Consider the following 20,283-nt stretch of genomic DNA (forward strand, 5'->3'; position numbering starts at 1 on the left):
TGCGCGCGCGCACACACACACACGCATATACGTGCACACACATACACACATAACAAGCTGCGATTTTCAGGGAATACTGTATGTTTGCATCTTGCACAAAAAGACTTGAAGAAAAGGGTGATGTTTCCACAGGCTGTTATCTGTGTTGGCTATAATTAAAACAATTTACAGAGCTGTCATTGTAACACAGGTTTCAGCGCTGCTGTGGACAATTGCTGTCAGGTAGTTGGTGTGATTATTTAGGGGTCCTTGCTGATGCACGCGAGAATTATTTCCAAAGCGGAAAAGAAAAGCTATCTTTGTTCAGATGACTTGAGCAAAATAAGTCATGTCATGTCTGTGGGTTCAGATTACGTCATTTCAGTTTACCTAAATCCTGTCTGTGTGTGTGTGTGTGTGTGTGTGTGTGTGTGTGTGTGTGTGTGTGTGTGTATGTGTGTGTGTCTGGGAGAATAATATGTTTAGTTCCATCAATTAGTTTACTGTAAGCGTTTATGGGACTATATTATAATATTTGCACACAGAGAATACATGTGGTGAGTGTGTGAAAATGCCTGGCCACTTTTTTCTAATCCTCCAAGATGACTGTGTTTCAGAAGGGATTCCAATCCTTAGTGGGGCATGAGCAAATGCTCTGTGCTCGATATTAATAGCTATTGTGGGCGGAAAAAGGGAAAAAAAAAAAAGCTTCTGCATTTTTCCATATGTTTTGTAAAGAAACAGTCCAGATGGATCATCTCTTGGTCTGGAGCTTTCGCTTTCTTCAACCCAGCTCAAATCCAAGTGGTGTTGGACGTGCCAGATACACACAAACACACACGCAAACACACCCCAGTGCTCACTCTCCTCCCGTCTGAAGTACAACAGGCTGTTACTGATTAACATGTCTAAACTCAGCCAGTTCAAAAAGCCACTGCAATTCTTCTTCCAGCTTGCCCTCATGGATGACGTGACAGTCTTTCTTCCCAACATACCTCACGTTCCCCGTAATCACCGAGATATGTTTGTCGCCTTTCTGTTTGTTGCCTGAGAAGCCATGTTGGCATGTCTTCTCACATTACACACTTGGTTTCATCCCCTTAACCCCGTAATTCCCAGCCTGCATGGGCCGCCTGACCTCTTGAGTCATGGATGTTAGACTCATCGGCATCGCAGGGGACAGAGTTGGGATTTATCCTGCCAAATAATTGTAAGCATGGTGGACAGGAGTAAACTTTTTTTTTAACTGGATATTTAAATACCTCCAGTGATACTCTTTGTGAATGAATTTTAACTCTCCTTGCATCGGTTTTTCAGTTCTGCACAAACGTAATTTAAAAGTCCCCCTTGAGAAAGCAAAGCACGCACACTCGCTTCTTCTTTCCTGAGTCGGCGCACGTCCGAACAACCGCACGTGTACACGTAGATGCATTTTGTAGTGTGACAGGATGCCACATAGTTGGCGTTTACCAGTAGGCTGGAATTTCAGGATAGCACGCAGAGAGATAAAGTCAAATTGTCGTTGGTTAACTCACTATTTCTGGGCCACAGAGCATAAAGGGTGTCTGTTTATGACACCCATGCATGCCATGTACGCATCACTTACATACGCCACTCTGCCTTTGCTAGTCAATTGATAATAAAAAAAAGAGTAACACGGCTGCTCCTAGACATAGGTGCCAGCACAGACAAAAGCCGCAGTCTTGTCTGTGAATGCATCTAAGTTTTCTTTTTTTGACACATCATTTCTGGAACCAGGAAGTATGCCACAATGACTGACAGGATGTAGGATGATATTGTGTAGGTGTTTAAATTGTGCTTTTAGAGGTCACGGTGCCCTTAAAATAGATTTTGAGCATATTATTCTGCGTTGCAACTAGTTAAAGGGCAGGCTTTGTAAGTGTTGATTCTCCATAACCCAGTGGTGCTATATTTACATGAAGAAATCATGAAATTCACTTAGTCAGCAGCGGAAAAACGAGCTTCCTCTCCAAAACCACCCACACCGCTTTCAGCCTTGTTGTGACTTGTTTGTCTGTCGTTGGAGGATTTTGACTTCTTCCAGAACAATTGCACTTAAACACCCTCAGTTCCAGAGAGGACGGGAGCTGGTTACACGGCGGCAAAGTAGCGCTAAAAAACACCAGCGGAGCCCGTGAGACAGAAACTTTGAATACACTCTTTCTCCCACCCTTGTTGTAGCCTCTTTCTGTATGCATGTCAGGTGCATGCATGCTATTGTTACTTTCATCACTGGTGTGTGTTGTCATGTGCAGCTGTTTGCTCTCCAGTTAGTGTAGTGTGCAGTGAGTTAGTGGAGTTACGGCTGTGTGGAGTTTCTCTTCACTCTGAGCTTCTCTCTGATTTATTCTTAACATCTGTCTTTGGCAGGTGTGTGGAACCACAAGGTCCTTTCTTCCTGAGCCTGTGATGTAGCTATCATTGCGGGCAGTGTGTGTCTGCGTGTGCGCACGCTTTTTGTGCAAAACAACAGAGAAGGCCTTCCTCCACCCCCTCCTTGGGATGAGTCATATTTGAGCTCTGTGTAATCTAAGCCCGTGTTTCATGTGTGTGAACAGACAGACCCTGAGCAGTGGTCTTGGTCCTGACTCCCTCTGGGGCACTGAGTGGGTGAGACACAGCTATCAACAACAGGCCCAGGCAGCTTCGGTTTCAGCCTCGCTATACAAGGAATCTACTCGTCATGACACAAGCACAGATACACACACACACACACGCGCACAAAAAAAACAAGCAGACATTCATGTAGAGCCAACACTATTCTTTGCTCTCCTTAACTCCTCCTGAAATAATATCAGGTAACAAGACGGGGGCTGATGGCAAGCTTTGCGATTGGCTCAACTAAAAGGAAGTGTTAGGATCCAGAGGGTGGAGTTATGGGTCTAGTTTCACATGAAAAGACAGTTGAACACAGGTAACTGCGAGTGTCAGTGTGAGTGTGTGCAAGTGCATATGAGTGTGTGTGCGTATGTCATGTGTAGATCCACCTGGGGGAGTGCAGTTGCAGCGCAGTAATGTCAAAGCTGGGTTTGACACAGTCGACAATGGAGACTCAAATATTTTGGCTTTTTATATGAAATCACACAGGGGAAGTGTGGTGATACAGGAAATAGGGCCATGTCAAGGGGGGGAAAAAAGGAGCACTACTTGGTGGATATTCTGCACACCATTTCAAAGCACCCCATTGCTGGTGTGACTAACTCTTTTAAGGCACAGCTGGACTTTTAAAAGGGTCTTCAACATTTGCCCCCAGGAGGGAGGAAAATGTCCTGGATAGAGCCACAGAAAGGTGATACTGGAAAAATGAAGCTGTTTCCCATTATGATACTGCTTTTGTTATATAAGTGTCATGTTTTATCACACTTTGAACTGCACTGAAAGGAAAGTGCTTTTTCCCCCTAATTCATGTGAAATGTTTAATGAAATTTAGTACAAATTTTGCTTGGGTGTAGAAAAAAATAGAGGTTTTTGGCACATGATGTCCCAATTTTGCCATTTGATAACACTGGAAGGGTATAGGCAGGGTCACATTTACAAGAACACAAGGATTGGATGATAGCACTTGTCAAATGTCATGCCTTGATTCTTTTTTCTTTTTTGCCATGACCATTTATTCCAAACTGCATGGCATCAGATGTCACAATAACAGCACAGAAAGACAGAACAAACCATGTCAGAGTAACATTATGCATGCCTCGAGGCAAACTGTGGTGACCACAGTGTTGTACAGTTCTGGTCTTAATCTCAGCTCACTGAACTGTGAATTTCCTTGAGTTGTCTCATTTTAAGCCAGCTCAGATGCAGAAACAAAGAGGTCTTATAATAGTATGGTCTTGTTTTCGTGTCAGTTTCTTGCTATCTTTTGTTGAACATGTACCTTTTACAGTTTCTTGAAGGTCACACTAAGTTTCTTTGTTTTTTTTTTTGATGTGGTTAAAAGAAAGAAAAGAAAAAGGACGATATCTTTTATTTTGAATTTGGAACAAGTGAAAATTGTTTTTCGTTGGTCACATGCTTGCCAGCTGCGTGCATTTTGGCAAGTTACATAGCAACTTGAATTATTTTTCTCAACAGTCATAAAAACAGAAAACACATACTTTTTTCACCAACATATCTTATTGTTGCAATTACAGGCACGTGTGAAAATAAACAACATTTGGTTAGTCTTGATGCCCGTTTATGGCCAAGATGCGTTCCAAGTGTGCACAACGTCTCTGATTTAATCCTGGCTCGGGTCCTTTGTTCCATCTAACCCCCCTCCAATATGTTTGGGCGTTATAGTCTAAAAAAAAAACCTCTTGTCTTTACAAACCGCTCTCATTATTGGGGGCAGCAGACAACATTACAAGTCTTTATGACACTACAGCCAGCAGTAAGCATAGTGACTATTTGCTGCCTGGTCCTCATTAAAATATATTTAGATTGCTGTTTATGTTATCATGACCTCGCCTAATCACATAGCGTGTTGTTGTTACAGTATAGTAGTGGGTTTTTTTGTTCTCTTATAACATCTTTTCATATCATCGTTAACACTCGTGTAATAATGTGTTAGCACCACCAAGGGTTTTTTTTTTTATCTCCACAGATATCCCATGTTGTATAATTTGTAGTTTTCACTTTTTTGAAGGTGAAAATTACATTCTTCTTTCTTCTAAAACAGAAATTTAGCAAGATATTCATATCTTTGTACTTATCCATATGTTTATATTTTACAGCACATCAGAGCCAAACCATTTCAGCGTTGTCTCACATCACAATATTTGATCCATCACTCATATAAACAGTGAAAAGATAAGGAATAAGTAGATTAAAAAATGTGTTTGTTTGTTTGTTTGTTTGTTTATTGAGCCACGTAACACTGACCTATGAATCATTCAAGCATAAAAATGGAATCACACAAAGGGTAACCAAGTGTTTACCAAAGATCCAATTTTTAAATTGAGATTTAGGCACTTTCTTACTAGCAGCCCTCATAATTTGTTCCCATTTCTTTAGTTGAATCTATGAAAAATGCCAAAGAATAGTTTGAGAGCCATAAACTACTAGTGCATCAAAAAGGTGATTCTTAACCCTAGAACACTATCGCTGGGTGATTTACACCCGAGAAAATACATTTACATGATTTCTCTCTCCTGCAGCTGTTTGCGTGTCGAGGAGCCTGTGCCATCACCAGGGAAGTCTCAAATGTCCCAGGAATGGTGGACCAAAGACCAGCTTTCCAGAGTCATTATTTTGTTTTAGAAGTTTTATTTTTCATTTTGTTAGACATGGCACAGTTGAAAGTAAAAGAAGACCACTCTAATTTGTCATGTGTTGTCATATTTTGATATATTTGATTACGTTTCATTGGTTATATTATATCGGGTAAAAATCACCCGGCATTAGTGATCGTGTTACTATTTGTAGCAATAGTGTTCTAGGGTTAAACAACTGAAAACATGTGATACTTCAGCATGATGTGCAGTGCGTCTTTTAAAAAAACGAAACAAGTGGAGGACAAAAGACGGGCTGACAGGCCTAAAGACTATCTACAGCACATGAGAAAAGACTGAGCTATGCCAAATTAAACAAGAACTGGACTGAAAATCACTGACAACAGGTCTCATGGAGGGAATCCGAATTTTAAACTTCTGTTTGAAATTGTTTCAGTTTCCACAAAGAAGGTCAGGAGAAAGGTACCACAGTGAATGTCTGTGGCCATGTGTAAAACAGGCGGAGGCTCTGTCATGGTTTGGGGCTGCATTACAGCCAGTGATGTTGGAGATCTTGAAAAAGTTGATGGAATTATGAACACAGAAAAGTGCTGTCAGATTTTGATCAAGCATCCACTACCATCTGGAAAGCATCTGATTGGCAACATCTTGCCAGTGATCTTAAACACACTACTGATGCAGAAAAGCATACCTGGATAGAAACAGACACACAAGGGAACAATTTCAGTCATGGATCGACCTTCCCAGAGTCCAGACCTCACCATTATTGAAAGAGTCATCTCGACAAAGAACAGAACAAACTCAGCCAACATACAAATAAGAGCTTTGAATATCCTTCGAGAAGCCTGGGGAACTATTCCTGAAGACTACTTAAAGAAACTAGAGGACAGAGGACTTTTCTATGAGAGTTCAGGCTGTGTTAAACTAGATATTGACTTTCAAGGTTGTTACAGTTGTACAACACCTTTTTTGTTTTTTTCCTTTGTGCTGTAATTATATTTATGTTGGCACATGCTTATAAATCACTGCACCTACTTTCTATTTTTTCTAACAAAATGTAAAGAAACGAGGGGTGGCTCAAGACTTCTACAAATACAAAGTTGCATATTCTTCTATTAATAATATTATTGTGTGTCATGTCATTGTGATTCGACAAGCTTTTTTAAAATGATTTTTAACCAGCTCACCCAGTCATTAATTGCACAGGGCCGTTGGTCCCTAAAGTTACGCTGAAAACATGTAGCTCAATATTGAATAAACAAAAACCTTACAGTCACTTGCCCAGCAAATCAACATGCACACGCTTGCCAGGACATCTGTGAAGTCTTACAGTTTTTCTCAAATGTTAAAACACAAAAGCCAATCCTGTAACCCAAATGACCAGTAGTCTAAACACATTTACTAAATGTAGCCACCATATACCAGTACCATAAACACATGTCACATGAAGACACAATTCACAAAACACAACCCTCTGTACTCATAAATCTAAACACATTTTTCCTTGCCAAAACACATGTTGCAAAACAACTCTGCACATATTCTCAAATGAAAGCTCATGTGATGCAAAATGCTTGCCACAGTCACCAATCTGTGAACACAGGGAACACACTTGGCGTCAGTCACTACACACAACGACTCAAAATTGAAGACACCTGTTGCTAATGATGTGACCCCACCTATGAAAGCATAGTTTGGTGAAGATGCCAAACAATCACAATGGATGAAGGCATTCGAGCGTGCGGAAGGAGAAGAGCTGCAGGCCAAAGAGGAAGAGGGGTTGAGATCAGAGGAGGAAGAGGTGAAGGCCTAAGAAGAAGAGGAGTTCGGAGTAGAGGAGGAAGACAAGGTCCAGGTGGGAGAAGAAGACAACCTCGCTCCATCATAACAGATGATATGCGAGCAACAGTAATTGATCATGTCATTGTCCATAGCATGACAATGGCTGAAGCGGGACGAAGAGTACATCCAAACCTGAGTAGGTCCACCGTGGCCACCATTATCAAGGCATTTAGACAACACAACAGGTATAGTACGCTATTGCTTTCTTTGTCACACTACAGTTTTACAGGCCTGTGAAAGTGGTCTGTTACCTTACATGTAGTTTTACATATAAATCAGTCAATTGACAACACATGTTTCTTTCTTTAGAGCTGAAAGAATGCCACATAGAGGTGGGAGGGTTGCCATATTCACAGCGGCACAAGAAACCCTCATTGCAGATATGGTCCGTGAGAACAACTGCATTAGACTCCGAGAGATCAGAGACAAAGTCATTGCAGATAATGTAAACTTTGAGAACATTGATGCTGTCAGCGTGTCCACAATAGACCGAGTTCTCCGGCGCCAACAGATGAGGATGAAACAGGTCTACAGGGTTCCCTTTGAGCGCAACTCTGCGCGACACATAGGACAACGTTACGAGTATGTGCAAGTACGTATACATCCATGTCCACAGTACAGTTAGTGGACATACTGTGTTGCTTAGTGGCCTACATTACTTCTGGACTACCTGTGCTACCTGATTGACCGTTCTGAACACCTGTACGCTTTCCCATGTTCACAGAGGATAATGCAGTTGGACGCGATGGCCAGACCCCATGAGTACCTCTTCCTGAATGAGGCTGGCTTCAACCTCCAGAAACGAAGGCGAAGAGGCCGTAACATCATTGGCCAGAGAGCCATCACTGAGGTTCCTGGCCAACGGGGGGGTAATATTACTCTTTGTGCAGCTATGGGTACGGAGGGGCTTGTCCACCGGCATGCTGTCCTTGGGTCTTACAACACCCAACGTCTCCTCACCTTCCTAGAGGAGCTAAAAGACATCCTCCTGGACCGTCAACAACACCATCCTAGGCTAGCACATCACATGTATGTGATCATTTGGGACAACGTCCGCTTCCACAAGACACACCAAATCAGAGAGTGGTTCACCACAAACAGTGACCACTTTTTAAACGTCTGTCTGCCACCCTACTCCCCTTTCCTGAACCCTATAGAGGAGTTCTTCTCATCATGGAGATGGAAGGTGTATGACAGACAGCCATACACAAGAGAGAACCTCGTACGGGCAATGGAGCTGGCCTGTGCTGACATCCCAGTGGAGGCCTTCCAGGGATGGATTCGCCATTCCAGGGCGTTTTTCCCGCGGTGCCTAGCAAGGGACAATATAGCCTGTGATGTGGATGAGGTGATGTGGCCCAATGCAGCTCGGCGACATGATGCCGCACAGTGACTGTGTGTAATACTGTAAAATGACCGTGTAGACAATAAAAAAGACTTCACACCCTGATCATGTTTCCGAGAGTACTGTTGTGTGCGATAGATTCTGTTTTTGCATTGAGTTGTGTTACAGTAGTGTACGTACATGCAGGATGTTTTTATAGATTTATAGTCTTCATGTGAAACTCACAAATCTAAATGCCTAATCCTCTGCAGGGTTCTATGACGATCCGTTACTGTACAGTTTATAAAAATATGCATTGGCAGTTATGAACCAAAGAACCTTCTCACAAATTGAGCATTGTGTTTTCAATTGTTTTGCTGTAGTGTGTAATGCTGTGTATAGTGTTTACAGTTTTGACAGCTTCGAGCTGCTCTCTTGGTGTGGGAGTTTGAGTTTTGCAGTGGGAAGGTGTGGTTGTGTTTATGTAGCTTTAGAGAAGGGTGTTGTGTTTGGACATTGGGGGACCTGGTGGTAACGTTTGTGACATGTGTTTTAGCATTTGAGAAAAACTGTAAAAGGGACATAGAAAACAAGTCAGCTTAATGTATTGCTTGGTTTGTCAAAGAAAAAAACAAGGAGTGTTGTCACGCATCACATGAGCTCCGAGTTGTGCGTTGGCAAGTTATAAATAAAGTGATGGGATTGTTGAAGATTTGCTCTTGATACAGTCTTCCTTCCTTCCTTTCCGTCTGGAGCAGGATAAAGCGGGAATGAATGCCAGGCTTTATTTGTCTGGAACTATTTGCCCAGCTCATCAGGAAAGGTTGAACTAACTGTCACAGTTAGTTTACAGCAACTAATCTGTGGTGTTCATTAGAAAACCTACGCACATACAAACATTTTCTCCCCTCTGTGCTTTGGCTGCATTTTGTGATTCTTGTGTAATATGGATGTAAATTAGTGGCTGATATCGCAGCTTATGTGTTTGCGTGTGTTTGTGTTTGCACGTGTGTGTGTGTGTGTGTGTGTGCCTGTACGTGGGCATGCACATTCATGTGTGTGTGGTAACAGCACAAAGATGTCCCAAGGGTTTTTCCCCCCTTTTCTCATTACAAATGCTAATGTCACATTAATGAAATCGGCTTAGTTTAAGGTTTATAGCGTAGCCTACACTGAGAGATTTGGCCTTGACACTTCCCACATATTTCAAGTTGAATCACATTTTTTTTTCCTGTGGGCATACAGTTCTGAGTTAAACTGGCCCTGAGTGAAACTTCAGAGGTAAACTTTAGGCCACGTTTGCCAACCTTTGTCATCATTGTAAATTGTTGGGCCACAGGCTGCCCGCTGCTCAGCTTCCAATGATGAGTGCTAGCTTAGCAACAGCAGTAATGGCTTCAGTGAGGGTCTGGCTAATGTAAACATTGTGGTAATGTGCAAGCAGCGGTTTGTAGAGTCACAAGCTGTTAATCATTGCTCAACAGAGAGCTTGTCAGGCACAACAACATGCCAGAGAGTTAATCATAGTTATAGATCCCTTCTTTTATGCAGAGGACATATTTAACAGCTGAGTTTCTAATCACTTGGCCTTTCCAGTAAGCACGTACAGTCATATTAGCAGCCATGATTCCAAGGGTCAAAAAGAGAGAGAAAAACAAGAAGCGAGTAAACAGCTGCTTTAAAATGCACATATCTAAAAGAATTGTTTACCATTACATGTACAACCAGGGACATTTACTAGGTTGTTGAATCATAATGTATTAATTTCATATTGTCATGCTGTCTAGCATATTGAAGATGAGCCGGTGATATTTCTGCCACTTATACCCTTAACACATCAGTCTTAGTCTGTTTCTCCCACTCAAGTGTGATAGGTAGCATTTTCTAACCTTTCGCTGAGGTTTTACTTCTTGCCTCAGTTTGAGTTTTTTTCTTTCTTTTTTTTTTTTTTTTGCAAAAACAAAGGGTTAACCAGTAACTGTGAGAAGAAAGATTTTTCTTTGTAATTAAAAGCCAATTTTGTAAAATTGATTAGATTATGCTAATCAGTGGAGATAATATCTTAAAAGCAGTGTGAGGAAAGGAGATAGAGGGAGTGTGAAGAGTGGAAAGGAGTGACAGTCCAGCCGCCATTACAAGCTGCTGATTTCTGCAGAGTGCTTCATAAAATGTCAGAGCGCTTCTCCCTGAGCAAGACACTGAAAAATGGCAGCGCTGTGATGTGCTGGCACCTCACCTGCTGCACTGTGTGCGAGTGTGTGCATGTGTTTGTTAGAGAGCGAGAGAGAGACTGAGCGAGAGAGGAAGAGTGTAAGTGTGTGTTCATTTGTGCGAGCGTGTGCTTGCTCCTGTGTACATGCCTGTATGTGTGTTTTTACATCTGTGCGTGTGTGCATGCGTGCGTGCGTGCGTGTGTGTATGTGTCCACGCTGGCCTCCCTCCCATGTTGCAGTGAAGCAGAACAGAGTGGCTGACTGCCTGCTGCTTTGCCTCCCTCTCTGTCAATACAGCACCATTCTCCTCCAGCCAGTCATTTTCACATGTTTAACATTAAGTAAAGCACACATTTGAACAGAGGAATACAGCTGATTGACATATTGAGTTTAATGCTGGTGGATTTTCTCCCATCACAGCTTACTGTAGGTTGCCAGATTGTTGCTCTGAAGACTACTCTGTGGCTTTTTAGACCTTCACCTGATTGCAGTGTTCAAACACAGATGCAACACCATGGATTGCTCGCCACTTTAAATACCTGTAAACATGCTTTCTTTTCTGCTCCCTTCTGTTAAGAGCACCTCGAACCTCATTTGCACTTTAGCATTTGTCTGTTTGTGTTGAGAAGAAAGCAGTTAATGAAGTCAATTTGTCAGGTGTTGGTAATGTTTTTAATAAAAGCAAGAAATAAGAGGAAGTGTGAACAGTGGAGCACAAGGGGAGAAGGACTGGGCAGGAGAAAGGTGTTAAGGTGGGGATTTGGAGAAGAGATAAGCCAGAGATGTGAGCAGTCATTTCATTAAGCAGTAATTGCTAAGTGAGCTGCTAACTATATAGAAAATCTATGATCTGGGATGCCACTGGCTGCATGGTTCACCCATAAGAGTTTTTTAGTTTTTACTGGCCATAACGGTCATTTAAACCAAATTAATTTATTCTTTTCATGGACACTTATTTTCTGAGCCCTGCAATCAGCAAAGGAAGGAAACTGAAGACTGCAGCAGCTTTGTGTGGTTGAGAGGAAGAGTGAAAAATTAGGGTTTGTGACTATACATGTCTTTTCATTTCTGTCAAATAACACATTATGTGCTGCAGTAGCAGCATTAAACAAAAAAAAAGTGACTGGTAGTCTTGGATAAGCTATTCCAGCCATCGCACCACTTATCCGAATTCTGTCACATTTGCACAGTGATATCAGTTATCTCTTGCAAGTAAAGTTTCAGCCGAACAGAACTCTAAATGTTTTTCTTCCCATGGAAATGGACAGGAGGGCCTCAAACAATTGCTCTAGCACGACTGGCCGCTCTCTGGCTATTCCATTGTTCTGTCACTGTCAGTTTGTTTTGCTATTTGACATGCATGTCATTTGCATTATGCATATCTGGAGTACTGCGCTCATTTTCTCTCCTCCCCCCATCTTCTTCTCTCTCACGCGCTCCTTTTTTGCTTGCTATTCTCTAATAACTGATGTTATTTCCTGGTAGTTAAAATTATTTCCTGCATTCATTTAAATATGTACGTTTGTCTTATTAAGATTTTGTCAGTTAAATAGTAGTCAATGTGGGTAAACCTTGTTTTATGGCATAGATTGTGTGTCATTTCACATCACTGGTGTCATACATAACATGAGCTCAACAACATGCAACAAATCAGTGAAATAGTACACTTTTAAAATACGTGCAATCTCATCTATTACATTTTGTATTCAGTTAAGCCATTACATCACATGTTATTGAGGAATGCCATCATTACAAAACAGAGAATCAAAGCTTGCACTGATCAACTTAGTCTGAGGGAGATTACACATTGCACTATTGACACAGTGTCTGTTAAGATTAAAGAAAAATGACTGGATGTTAGATTTTACAGCCTTTGCAATTTCCTGGGTTGATTCTGATTTTCGTTCTAGAAGTTTTAATTGACAGCATTTGCAGTCATTTTTGTGACCTTTCTGTTCATAATAATTAATATTAAAGCATTGAATGGAGGCTAGACATCTCAGTCCAGGTGAAAATGAACTGCAATATCTCCCATTTCTATCATGTAAAGTGTCTTTAGGTTTGTAAATAAATCTGGAAAACAAAAAAAACCCCCAAAAACTAAGGGGGGTGGGTCACTGTGAGACTGTGTTCAGCTGTTTCTTGTACCTTGAAAAGTGTGGATTGAGCTGGGATCATGCTAAGTTTGAAGAAGAGATCCTCCTGCAAACCTGACCTGTTCATACATGAATTTTTATAAGTGTAAAAACAGGGAACCCACCAATCGCTTCACTGACAGATTATTGGATGCAGCATTAGCATTACGAAGTAGGTCAGATAAAATTAAAGTCCTTTATGTATACATACCATTTCGTTTTATGGTAGAAACATCTTTTCAGGATGTTGACCAATCAGATCATCGGAGAATGCAATACAGTTGAGCTAATTCCACTTACTGGCCCAATAAATGGTGAATCTCTGCTTAAATACTTTGCTACTCAGCGTCGGTTTGCTGTGGCTCTTCTGTTTTGGATCAGTTTTGCTGTAGTTTTTTTTTCTCTGCATTCAAAACACAGGATTTAACGGCATTAACTACAATCAAAGTTAATATTTACAGCAATTATAGTATTTTTGCACTGCTCTCTTTGGAAATTTCGTGAGAAAAATTAGATATGATTATTAGATTTTGAGATGGTTTGCGACTTCAGAATTGTGCAAACGTCTGCAAAGGTCTCTTTAAATACCGGAGAATTGCATCTGCTGGATTTGATATGCAGGATGTATTTTGTGAAGTGAATTGTTATTCTAGAATCTGAGCTCAATGTTTTAGGCCTCGAGGTACATTTTTTTGCACATCATCAGTTTGGCTGTGCACTGAGTTACATACAAAGCTCTGTAGTGAAAGGTGAACTAGCACAAATGTAATTTAAAAAAGTGTTTTAAATCATAATTAACCTTAAAAGGCATTGGCTCACTACTCACTTTGCCTCTGCTGCATCTGTTGGGTGTCTGTTTGTGCATGTGCGTTGCATTTTTTTTGTTATTCTGTGCTTCCAAAGTCCTTCGAAGTCATTATAGATTCTTGTAGACACATGCAGCCAGTGGCGAGCAGATCTGGTTCAGTCTACAGAAAAACAGTAATGAGCATTGAGACTGGCAGATGAGTGTGAGTGGCTAGCAGAGGGAGAAGGGCAGATTCATCAGGGATGATTGCCTGATACACACTTCTGGTTTTTTGATGTGAAGACCCTGCTAGGTTACCATGGGGAGAATAATTAGCTTTGGGTGGATGCAGATGCGAATGAGCATAAGAGATGGGAATTTTCTTATTGAGCTTACTTTATGATACTTAGAATGGTGCATAAGGGTGTGCTTGTGTGCACACAGATACACACAGATTATCCTCTTTTTTTGCAACACTTGCACATAGACACACTCACTATCATCTCTTTCTCTTCTATTTATGGCCAGGAAATGGGAGTAGTGCTATGTCTGGTTGAGCTGAGTAACACTATTCTGTCACACATAGGTTTGACATCAAACACAAGTGACAAGCCTATCCTATTCCTCTCCACCGAGTCATCACCATGTCCCAAAATCACATTATTGTCACTGGGAACCCAGCAGAGACGGATGGTGAGTAGGGGTGTTGATTCCAGCCTTTGGCATCTACACTATGCTTGAAAAGGCAAATAAAGCCATTTGGCAAGAGCTGATTTCTTGTCATTTCAAAAATATACAGAATGCGTGTGGCACGCCATTTGGTTTTATATTTTATCTAAAGCCTCTTACCACTGCATGGATGCGCGTATGTGTAGAGGTTACACCAGGGCCTGGTAAATACTAAGTCTGGAAACTCTTCTGTCACACGCCACACTCTACCATTTGTTACACACAGGACCATATCATTACCTTTTTTACCTGGCAGGCAGTAAGCAGCTCTAGCGTGGTAAGCTTCAGTGTTACATGAAAGCAGGCAGGCAGTGGTGTGGCTGTAATAAGACCTGTGGCCAGCACCACTGCCAAGGCTAGCTGAGGAAGGGTGAGAGATGGTGCCCATCCCCTACATGCCCCGCTCTGCCATCTGTCACTGGGCAGGAGTGGTGCCGAGGGAGGGGTCTGAGTCACTCTAGTTGTTGTCACCTAGACAGGCCACACTGGGGCATGCTGTCTCTTTGTACTCCCTTTCAGGCATTGGCACAATGCTCTGTGAGTTCACCATGCAGTTATGCAGTTTTTGTGCAAAACCAGTTTAATATGATTATTCAGTTATTCAGTGTTCTTTACTTTTTGTACTTCATTAATTAAAAAAGAAAAAAAAGTGTGTGTAATGGAGTGTCTCAGTGATAAAACACTCCAAGTAAAATAGAGCTATAACAATTAGCTGATTAATAAAGCCACACAATCAGTGCTAAACCATGATGTAACAGAGTACACACTGTCTCTTTAAATGTTCTCTGAGTTGATGTTTGACATGGGACAAAGGTTGTCACTTTTTTTTTTTTTTTGCCAAGATCCCTGATTATGTCATTTCCTGGCTGATGGTATGTATGCGGAGAAGGAAGGGGAGGGGTGGTGGTGGGGGAGAGCAAAGGGAGGAGAAATGGGGTCAAGCAAGCTTGTGCGTGCATTCGGTCAGCATTCATTGCCAACAAGCATGCAAAGCGCAGGCATCCACATCCATACGAACATGTCGTGCCTACAAAAACATACACCCACACGAACCTATAGGAACACACGGACAGATGGGAAGTTCAAGCAGTGAGGCTGAACAGCAGCTTCACAAGATCAGAAATAAGAGATCTTGTTGCTGATTCAGACAGTGTCAATGATCTCACTTTGGCGAACACTAGCGCAACAGAAAGTACTGCTTTGTGTGTGCTATGCCTTTTGGAGTGAGTGATTCACCACTTACTTACTGGCCGTTTTCCCCCTACCTGATAACCAACGTGTCTTGATATTAGACTTATAACAAGCATTATTAATTCTCAGAAAGACTTTGACTGGCTATGCGATAAGTCAGTATGGTTGTTTTGAGCAATAATAGGAAAAAATAACACTGTAAAACTGATGATTACTCACTCCAATCCTTTTTGTTACCAACAACCTTCATCATGACACACTTGCTATGTTGACATTTTTTCTTTCTTTTTTTTGGCTGACTGAACACAGAGGTCTGCTTTAGACACAGTTGCACATCACAATAAAAGGTAGGGAGCGAGAGATCTGGAGGGGAGAGTGAATGTTGTAGAAGCAGCGATGATATACTCTTTGTTGTCTATGGTGAGGAGAAAAAAGAAAGGGAGCTGGGAGCCGCTGTGTGTGTCTTTGAATGAGGTCAGGGCATCATGGGGAATAATGCATTTCCCTTCTCTTGCGCCAGGCGCTCCTTCCATTACGGCTGGAGAAGAGACATTGTGTCCACACTCTGATTACCACTGATCCATGCTGATGACTCTGTTGGCGGATTATCTCAGTTAGTATCAGCCATCTGTTACTGTGTGTATGCGTATGTGTGTGTTTTGTGTGTGCATTGAAGGGGTGAGGAGAAAAGGGGCAGGAGACACACATACACAGGAGGTTGAATAGTTTGAAGATGCGACACACACACACTCACACACATACGTGCCCACAAACACTTCCATAGGCACATGCATTGGGAGTCTTTTGTTAAACCGCCGCATGTGTAACAGAGCACCGCTACATACACGCAGCACAGACACACAACACCACAAAACAAATGCATGATGTAAGGCCGCGATACCGAGCAGCACGGGCCACCAAATGCACTCACACTATCTCTCCTTTATGCTATTCCGCCCTCCTTTCAGATCACACTGACATGTGAAGGCTCCTATATGAAGGCCAAGTGCAATCATAAAACTGCAGAGCTGTTTATAGCTACACTATCTCCTGAAGGGCCGCTGCGTCTAACCACTATTAGCCGCATGCGTTGACAGCTGGGTGCTGTGTTGTATTTGTGGACGTGACTGCGAATCCGGTGCTGGAACACATCTTATAAATCATAGTTCAGCTATTAGCATAAATTCTCCCTCTCCTTGCATCTGCGAGACCTGCTGTTTCTGGTTGCGGCGTTCTCTGTTGATTGGTTGGTGTTGTTCAAGTCAAATTGATTTAGCCGTTCACGGAGATTATAACGCTTGCCTTATACCGCCACTGTGGTGTGCCGTTAATTACCTATAAAATCAAGCTAATTCTGATGCTAAATCCATTTTAATTTCTCATAATTAAGTCAGGATTGGATCCTTAAATACCTTGGCGCTCCATTATTGTTACAATCATTGTTGTTGCTGTGCATTTGGTGGTACATTGCTGAGCCCAATCTTATTATTGTTATTAGATTTAATTGCTCTAAGTGATCAGTTTGTAGTTGTCAGAGGAAGATGGACTCGCCCCGCAGTCGTTTCTTTCCCCCCGCTGTCCTTTCTCTCTCTCTCTTTCCGTCTCTCATCCCAGGAAGAGGCCCTTTGAGAGATTGTGAGAGATGAGAGGAGATGAGGGGGAGGGTAGCTCTGCTTTACACCTCTGCAAAGAAGGGATTGCTTTTTTGTTGTTTGTTAGGGGGGGAAATCAATTCTGTTCACATCATCACGTTTTGACAAGGCGAGGCATTAAGTGCAGATATTGAGAAACGACAGAAATGGTTTACAGGCTGTCCTTCATCTTCTCCACTCTTTCCCTTTCTTCTGCCTTTCCCACCTCCCCCCATACCCCCTCTACACCCCACAACAAAATCAGAGTATATTGTCTTGCTTATTCCTTTTTCCTTCTCAATCTCTCAAACTCTCTTTCCCTCCCTCTGTCTATGTTTCTCCCTTCCTGTGAAAAGGTAGGGAAATGATCCGCTTCACTTACCAGCTGACACCACGTAAGCCTGATCGTCCTCCGAGACACAAGCCTTTTGTTTTCATGTGCATTATGATAATTATGAAGGGCCACAGCTCCTCTCCATTTTCACAACACTTTTGATGATACTTGCTTTTTTTTTTTTTTTTTTTGGCCAGACGCAAATACAGAAAAGTCACTTTTTCTTTAAATCTTGTGAAAGAATCCTTTTTCCATTTTTTTTCTTTACACCCTGACCTGACATTTAAAAGGTGACAGCCAGAGTGAAGGAGCATAGAGTGTGACAGCCATTCATGCAACAAAGTGTGGCACAGAGGTAACAGTTTCTTTTGGTGCGGGTGGGGTGGGTTTGAAATTAGGATAAACTCCCCATCTTCACTCAGCTGGAAACGTATTCTTGTAACTAACATGTAACATTCATTCACTGCCCGTTTAGGTTGATAATTTGTCTCTTTAACCCACATCCTGTCACCTCGCGTGAGATACAATTCGAAGGACCTTTGACCTTGCTCTTATTTGCACAGCCAACCTCTTTTTCACTGCAGCAGTGGCGGGGATGGCTGCCCAAGTCCGATGGCACACCAGCCTCCTCCCTGTGGACTGCAGCAGGTTTTCTTGTCATCCGCGTCTCTCTCTCTCTCTCTCTCTCTCTTGTCAGTGTTGCTCCTGGCGAAAGGCTGATACTTGATATTCAGAGGATAGCAGCTTTTGTCTCAGAGATTTAATCAGTGGCTCTGCTCCCACTGCAGAGGAGAGAGGGAGGGAGGGAGGGTGGCGGAGGGGTGGCAGGAGCGAGAGAGAAGGCGAAAGAGAGAGGGAAAGAGAGATGGAGGCAGAGACTGTTTATGTGTAATGACACAATAACAAAGCCTGCCTGTAAAACACAATCTGCAAACTGTGCTTTTGAAGGGGATTTTCAGTCCTGGATTAGTGTCAGGCAGAGGGATATGGAAAAAGAGAAGAGAGAAAAAGAGTCAGGTTGATGTGATAGACAGGGGAGGTGATTTTTGTGTATGTGTGTGTCTGTCTGCAGTGGGGGCTGTAATGTGTGAACGTGTGTGTGTGTGTGTCAATGTGTGTGTTTTATATTTGTTTGCCTCCACAAGTCAGCGGTTGTGTGGGCATAGCCACATTGTGTTCTCAGTTGTAAGCAAAAGGGGATTAGAGCTGAATAATGTAAGTAAAATATTTGACTGCAGAATGGCCAAATGTTTCTTGTGAGGGTTTGTGTTGTTGGTTGGTTGATAATGGCTGGCATGGTAACTCTGTGAAACCGATAATGGGAAAAAAGCTACCGTGTTGGTTAATGCACCAATCATCTAAAAGCCTATCCATTTAGTTCTGGTTCCAAGTGAAAGGAGGCAGAGAGTAATGCTGTCTTTAAAGGCCTCAAAGAGCTCTTTTAATTTGAATGACTTTTAAAAACTTTTTTTATCAGGGATGTGTAAAGGGATCCTGTTTGTAAAACGCAGGTACAGACATGTGTGAGTTTGCACACACTTCTGAGTCCCCGCGAGTGACAGGAAAAGTGACAAATATGTTATTCGTCTATGTTGTGTTTGACATTTTGCCTAACCTTTGTCATTTCAACTGTCCCACTTCAAACTCACCAGAGCAAGTTTCTTGTAAAAAGTGGCCGTCCTGCTGTGGAACAGATTCTCAGCAGGGGCATGTTCCTGCATCAAAATGTGAAACCTGCTTTGTTGTCCCTTATCAGAGTCCTTAAACATGTCATCCTCCGTCCTACCCCATATTGAATCAATAGAGGCTGGGAGCCAGTGAGCATGGCTAAATGGAAATATTGTTCAGGGGAAGTGAGATGTGAAAGGAAAAGTGTCAGGAGGTGTGTGTGTGTGTGGTTGCTTGTGCATGGGCGTGCTCGAATGTGTGTGTTGGAGGGGGGCACAGTATGCAGTTGTGTGTACGCATTTAAGTGTGTGTTTGTCAGTGTACGGGTGGGTGTTCTTTCCTATTGTAACCCTGCTGATTGGATTGTGTTTGACAGATATGGAGTCTGGAGAGCGGCTGGTCTCCCCTGCGCCCACCCTGTCTGCTGCTCGCACCTCCTCCCCTGCGGCCTCTTCCTCATCCTCTTCTTCTTCCTCTTCATCATCACCTGCTCCGCACTCTAAGAGCAGCCTGACCCCGAGCCCCTCAGCACTGGGATCCACCCTCAGCGCCTCTGGTAAGAAACAGTTGTGTCAATCTTCTGTCTCTGAAACCGTGCGTACAGAGGAGGAAAAATACCAACACATGGTGCAAACAGTTTTCACATAACCATAACAAGATGCCCCGAAATATGGCCGCCTTCATGTCTCGATAGCATTCAGAATCTTTCTCATTTCTTTACCATGAAAAATGAGTTATTTCCAGTGTTAATTACACAGTTATTTTGCAGCCGGTGTGAATACACCTCTCTTCCAGTTACATGGATTTCTCTTTTTTTTTTTTCCTGACAGCTTGGGTTGCAATTGAAAAGCTGCTGCATTAATGAATCCCAAACAATTAGGGGGCTCTTTTGTGTGAGAAACACACACATGCTTCGCCATGTCTCCTGACAACCTTCAGCTCTCTGGCTCCAGCTGCCTCGGAGTCAGGCTCAGCACGCCACTGTGCATGGATGCATGTGTGTATGTGTGTGTCTGTGTGTGAGAAAGAGAGAGAGAAAGAGCCTCTGCCTGCATGATTTAACATTTGTTAGCCACTCAGTGTCTAGTCATCCCTGTCCAGCATCCAGCCGCCTTTCTATGTATTGGTCAAAGCCATTAGGCAAAGAGGAGTGTGTATATATGGTGTGAGTGTGTGTATCTGTTGTATCTCAGTGTGTTTTTCAAATATCCCTTGT

General features: G+C 42.4%; 2 protein-coding genes across 15 annotated transcripts in view; both read left to right on the forward strand.

Annotated features, from left to right (window-relative positions):
• The window catches only part of LOC308397822 (bromodomain adjacent to zinc finger domain protein 2B-like), a 70,702-nt gene that overhangs the window by 20,950 nt on the left and 29,469 nt on the right, over nt 1–20,283 (forward strand). For all 14 annotated transcript variants that reach the window (XM_080883977.1, XM_080883987.1, XM_080883989.1 and 11 more), the window contains exon 3: nt 19,444–19,623. In XM_080883977.1, the coding sequence (XP_080740103.1) occupies nt 19,446–19,623 (178 nt within the window). In that variant the 5' untranslated portion in view covers nt 19,444–19,445. The remainder of the gene's footprint in view (nt 1–19,443; nt 19,624–20,283) is intronic.
• Nucleotides 7,059–9,066, forward strand: LOC308397823 (uncharacterized protein). Its single transcript, XM_080883991.1, has 4 exons — nt 7,059–7,068; nt 7,148–7,240; nt 7,365–7,647; nt 7,780–9,066. Exons 2-4 carry the CDS (start codon nt 7,149–7,151, stop codon nt 8,446–8,448), a joined length of 1,044 nt encoding a protein of 347 aa, XP_080740117.1. The 5' UTR covers nt 7,059–7,068; nt 7,148; the 3' UTR covers nt 8,449–9,066.

This window comes from Rhamphochromis sp. 'chilingali', assembly GCF_963969265.1.
Source record: "Rhamphochromis sp. 'chilingali' genome assembly, chromosome: 6".
In the NCBI taxonomy this organism is placed as follows: Eukaryota; Metazoa; Chordata; class Actinopteri; order Cichliformes; family Cichlidae; genus Rhamphochromis; species Rhamphochromis sp. 'chilingali'.

Excerpts from the sequence above, each read along its gene's own strand:
- LOC308397823 (XM_080883991.1), top strand. The coding sequence starts at position 7,149 with ATGACAATGGCTGAAGCGGGACGAAGAGTACATCCAAACCTGAGTAGG. Across the intron at positions 7,241-7,364 it reads GCATTTAGACAACACAACAG|AGCTGAAAGAATGCCACATA; the intron begins GTATAGTACGCT and ends TTCTTTCTTTAG. Across the intron at positions 7,648-7,779 it reads AACGTTACGAGTATGTGCAA|AGGATAATGCAGTTGGACGC; the intron begins GTACGTATACAT and ends CCATGTTCACAG.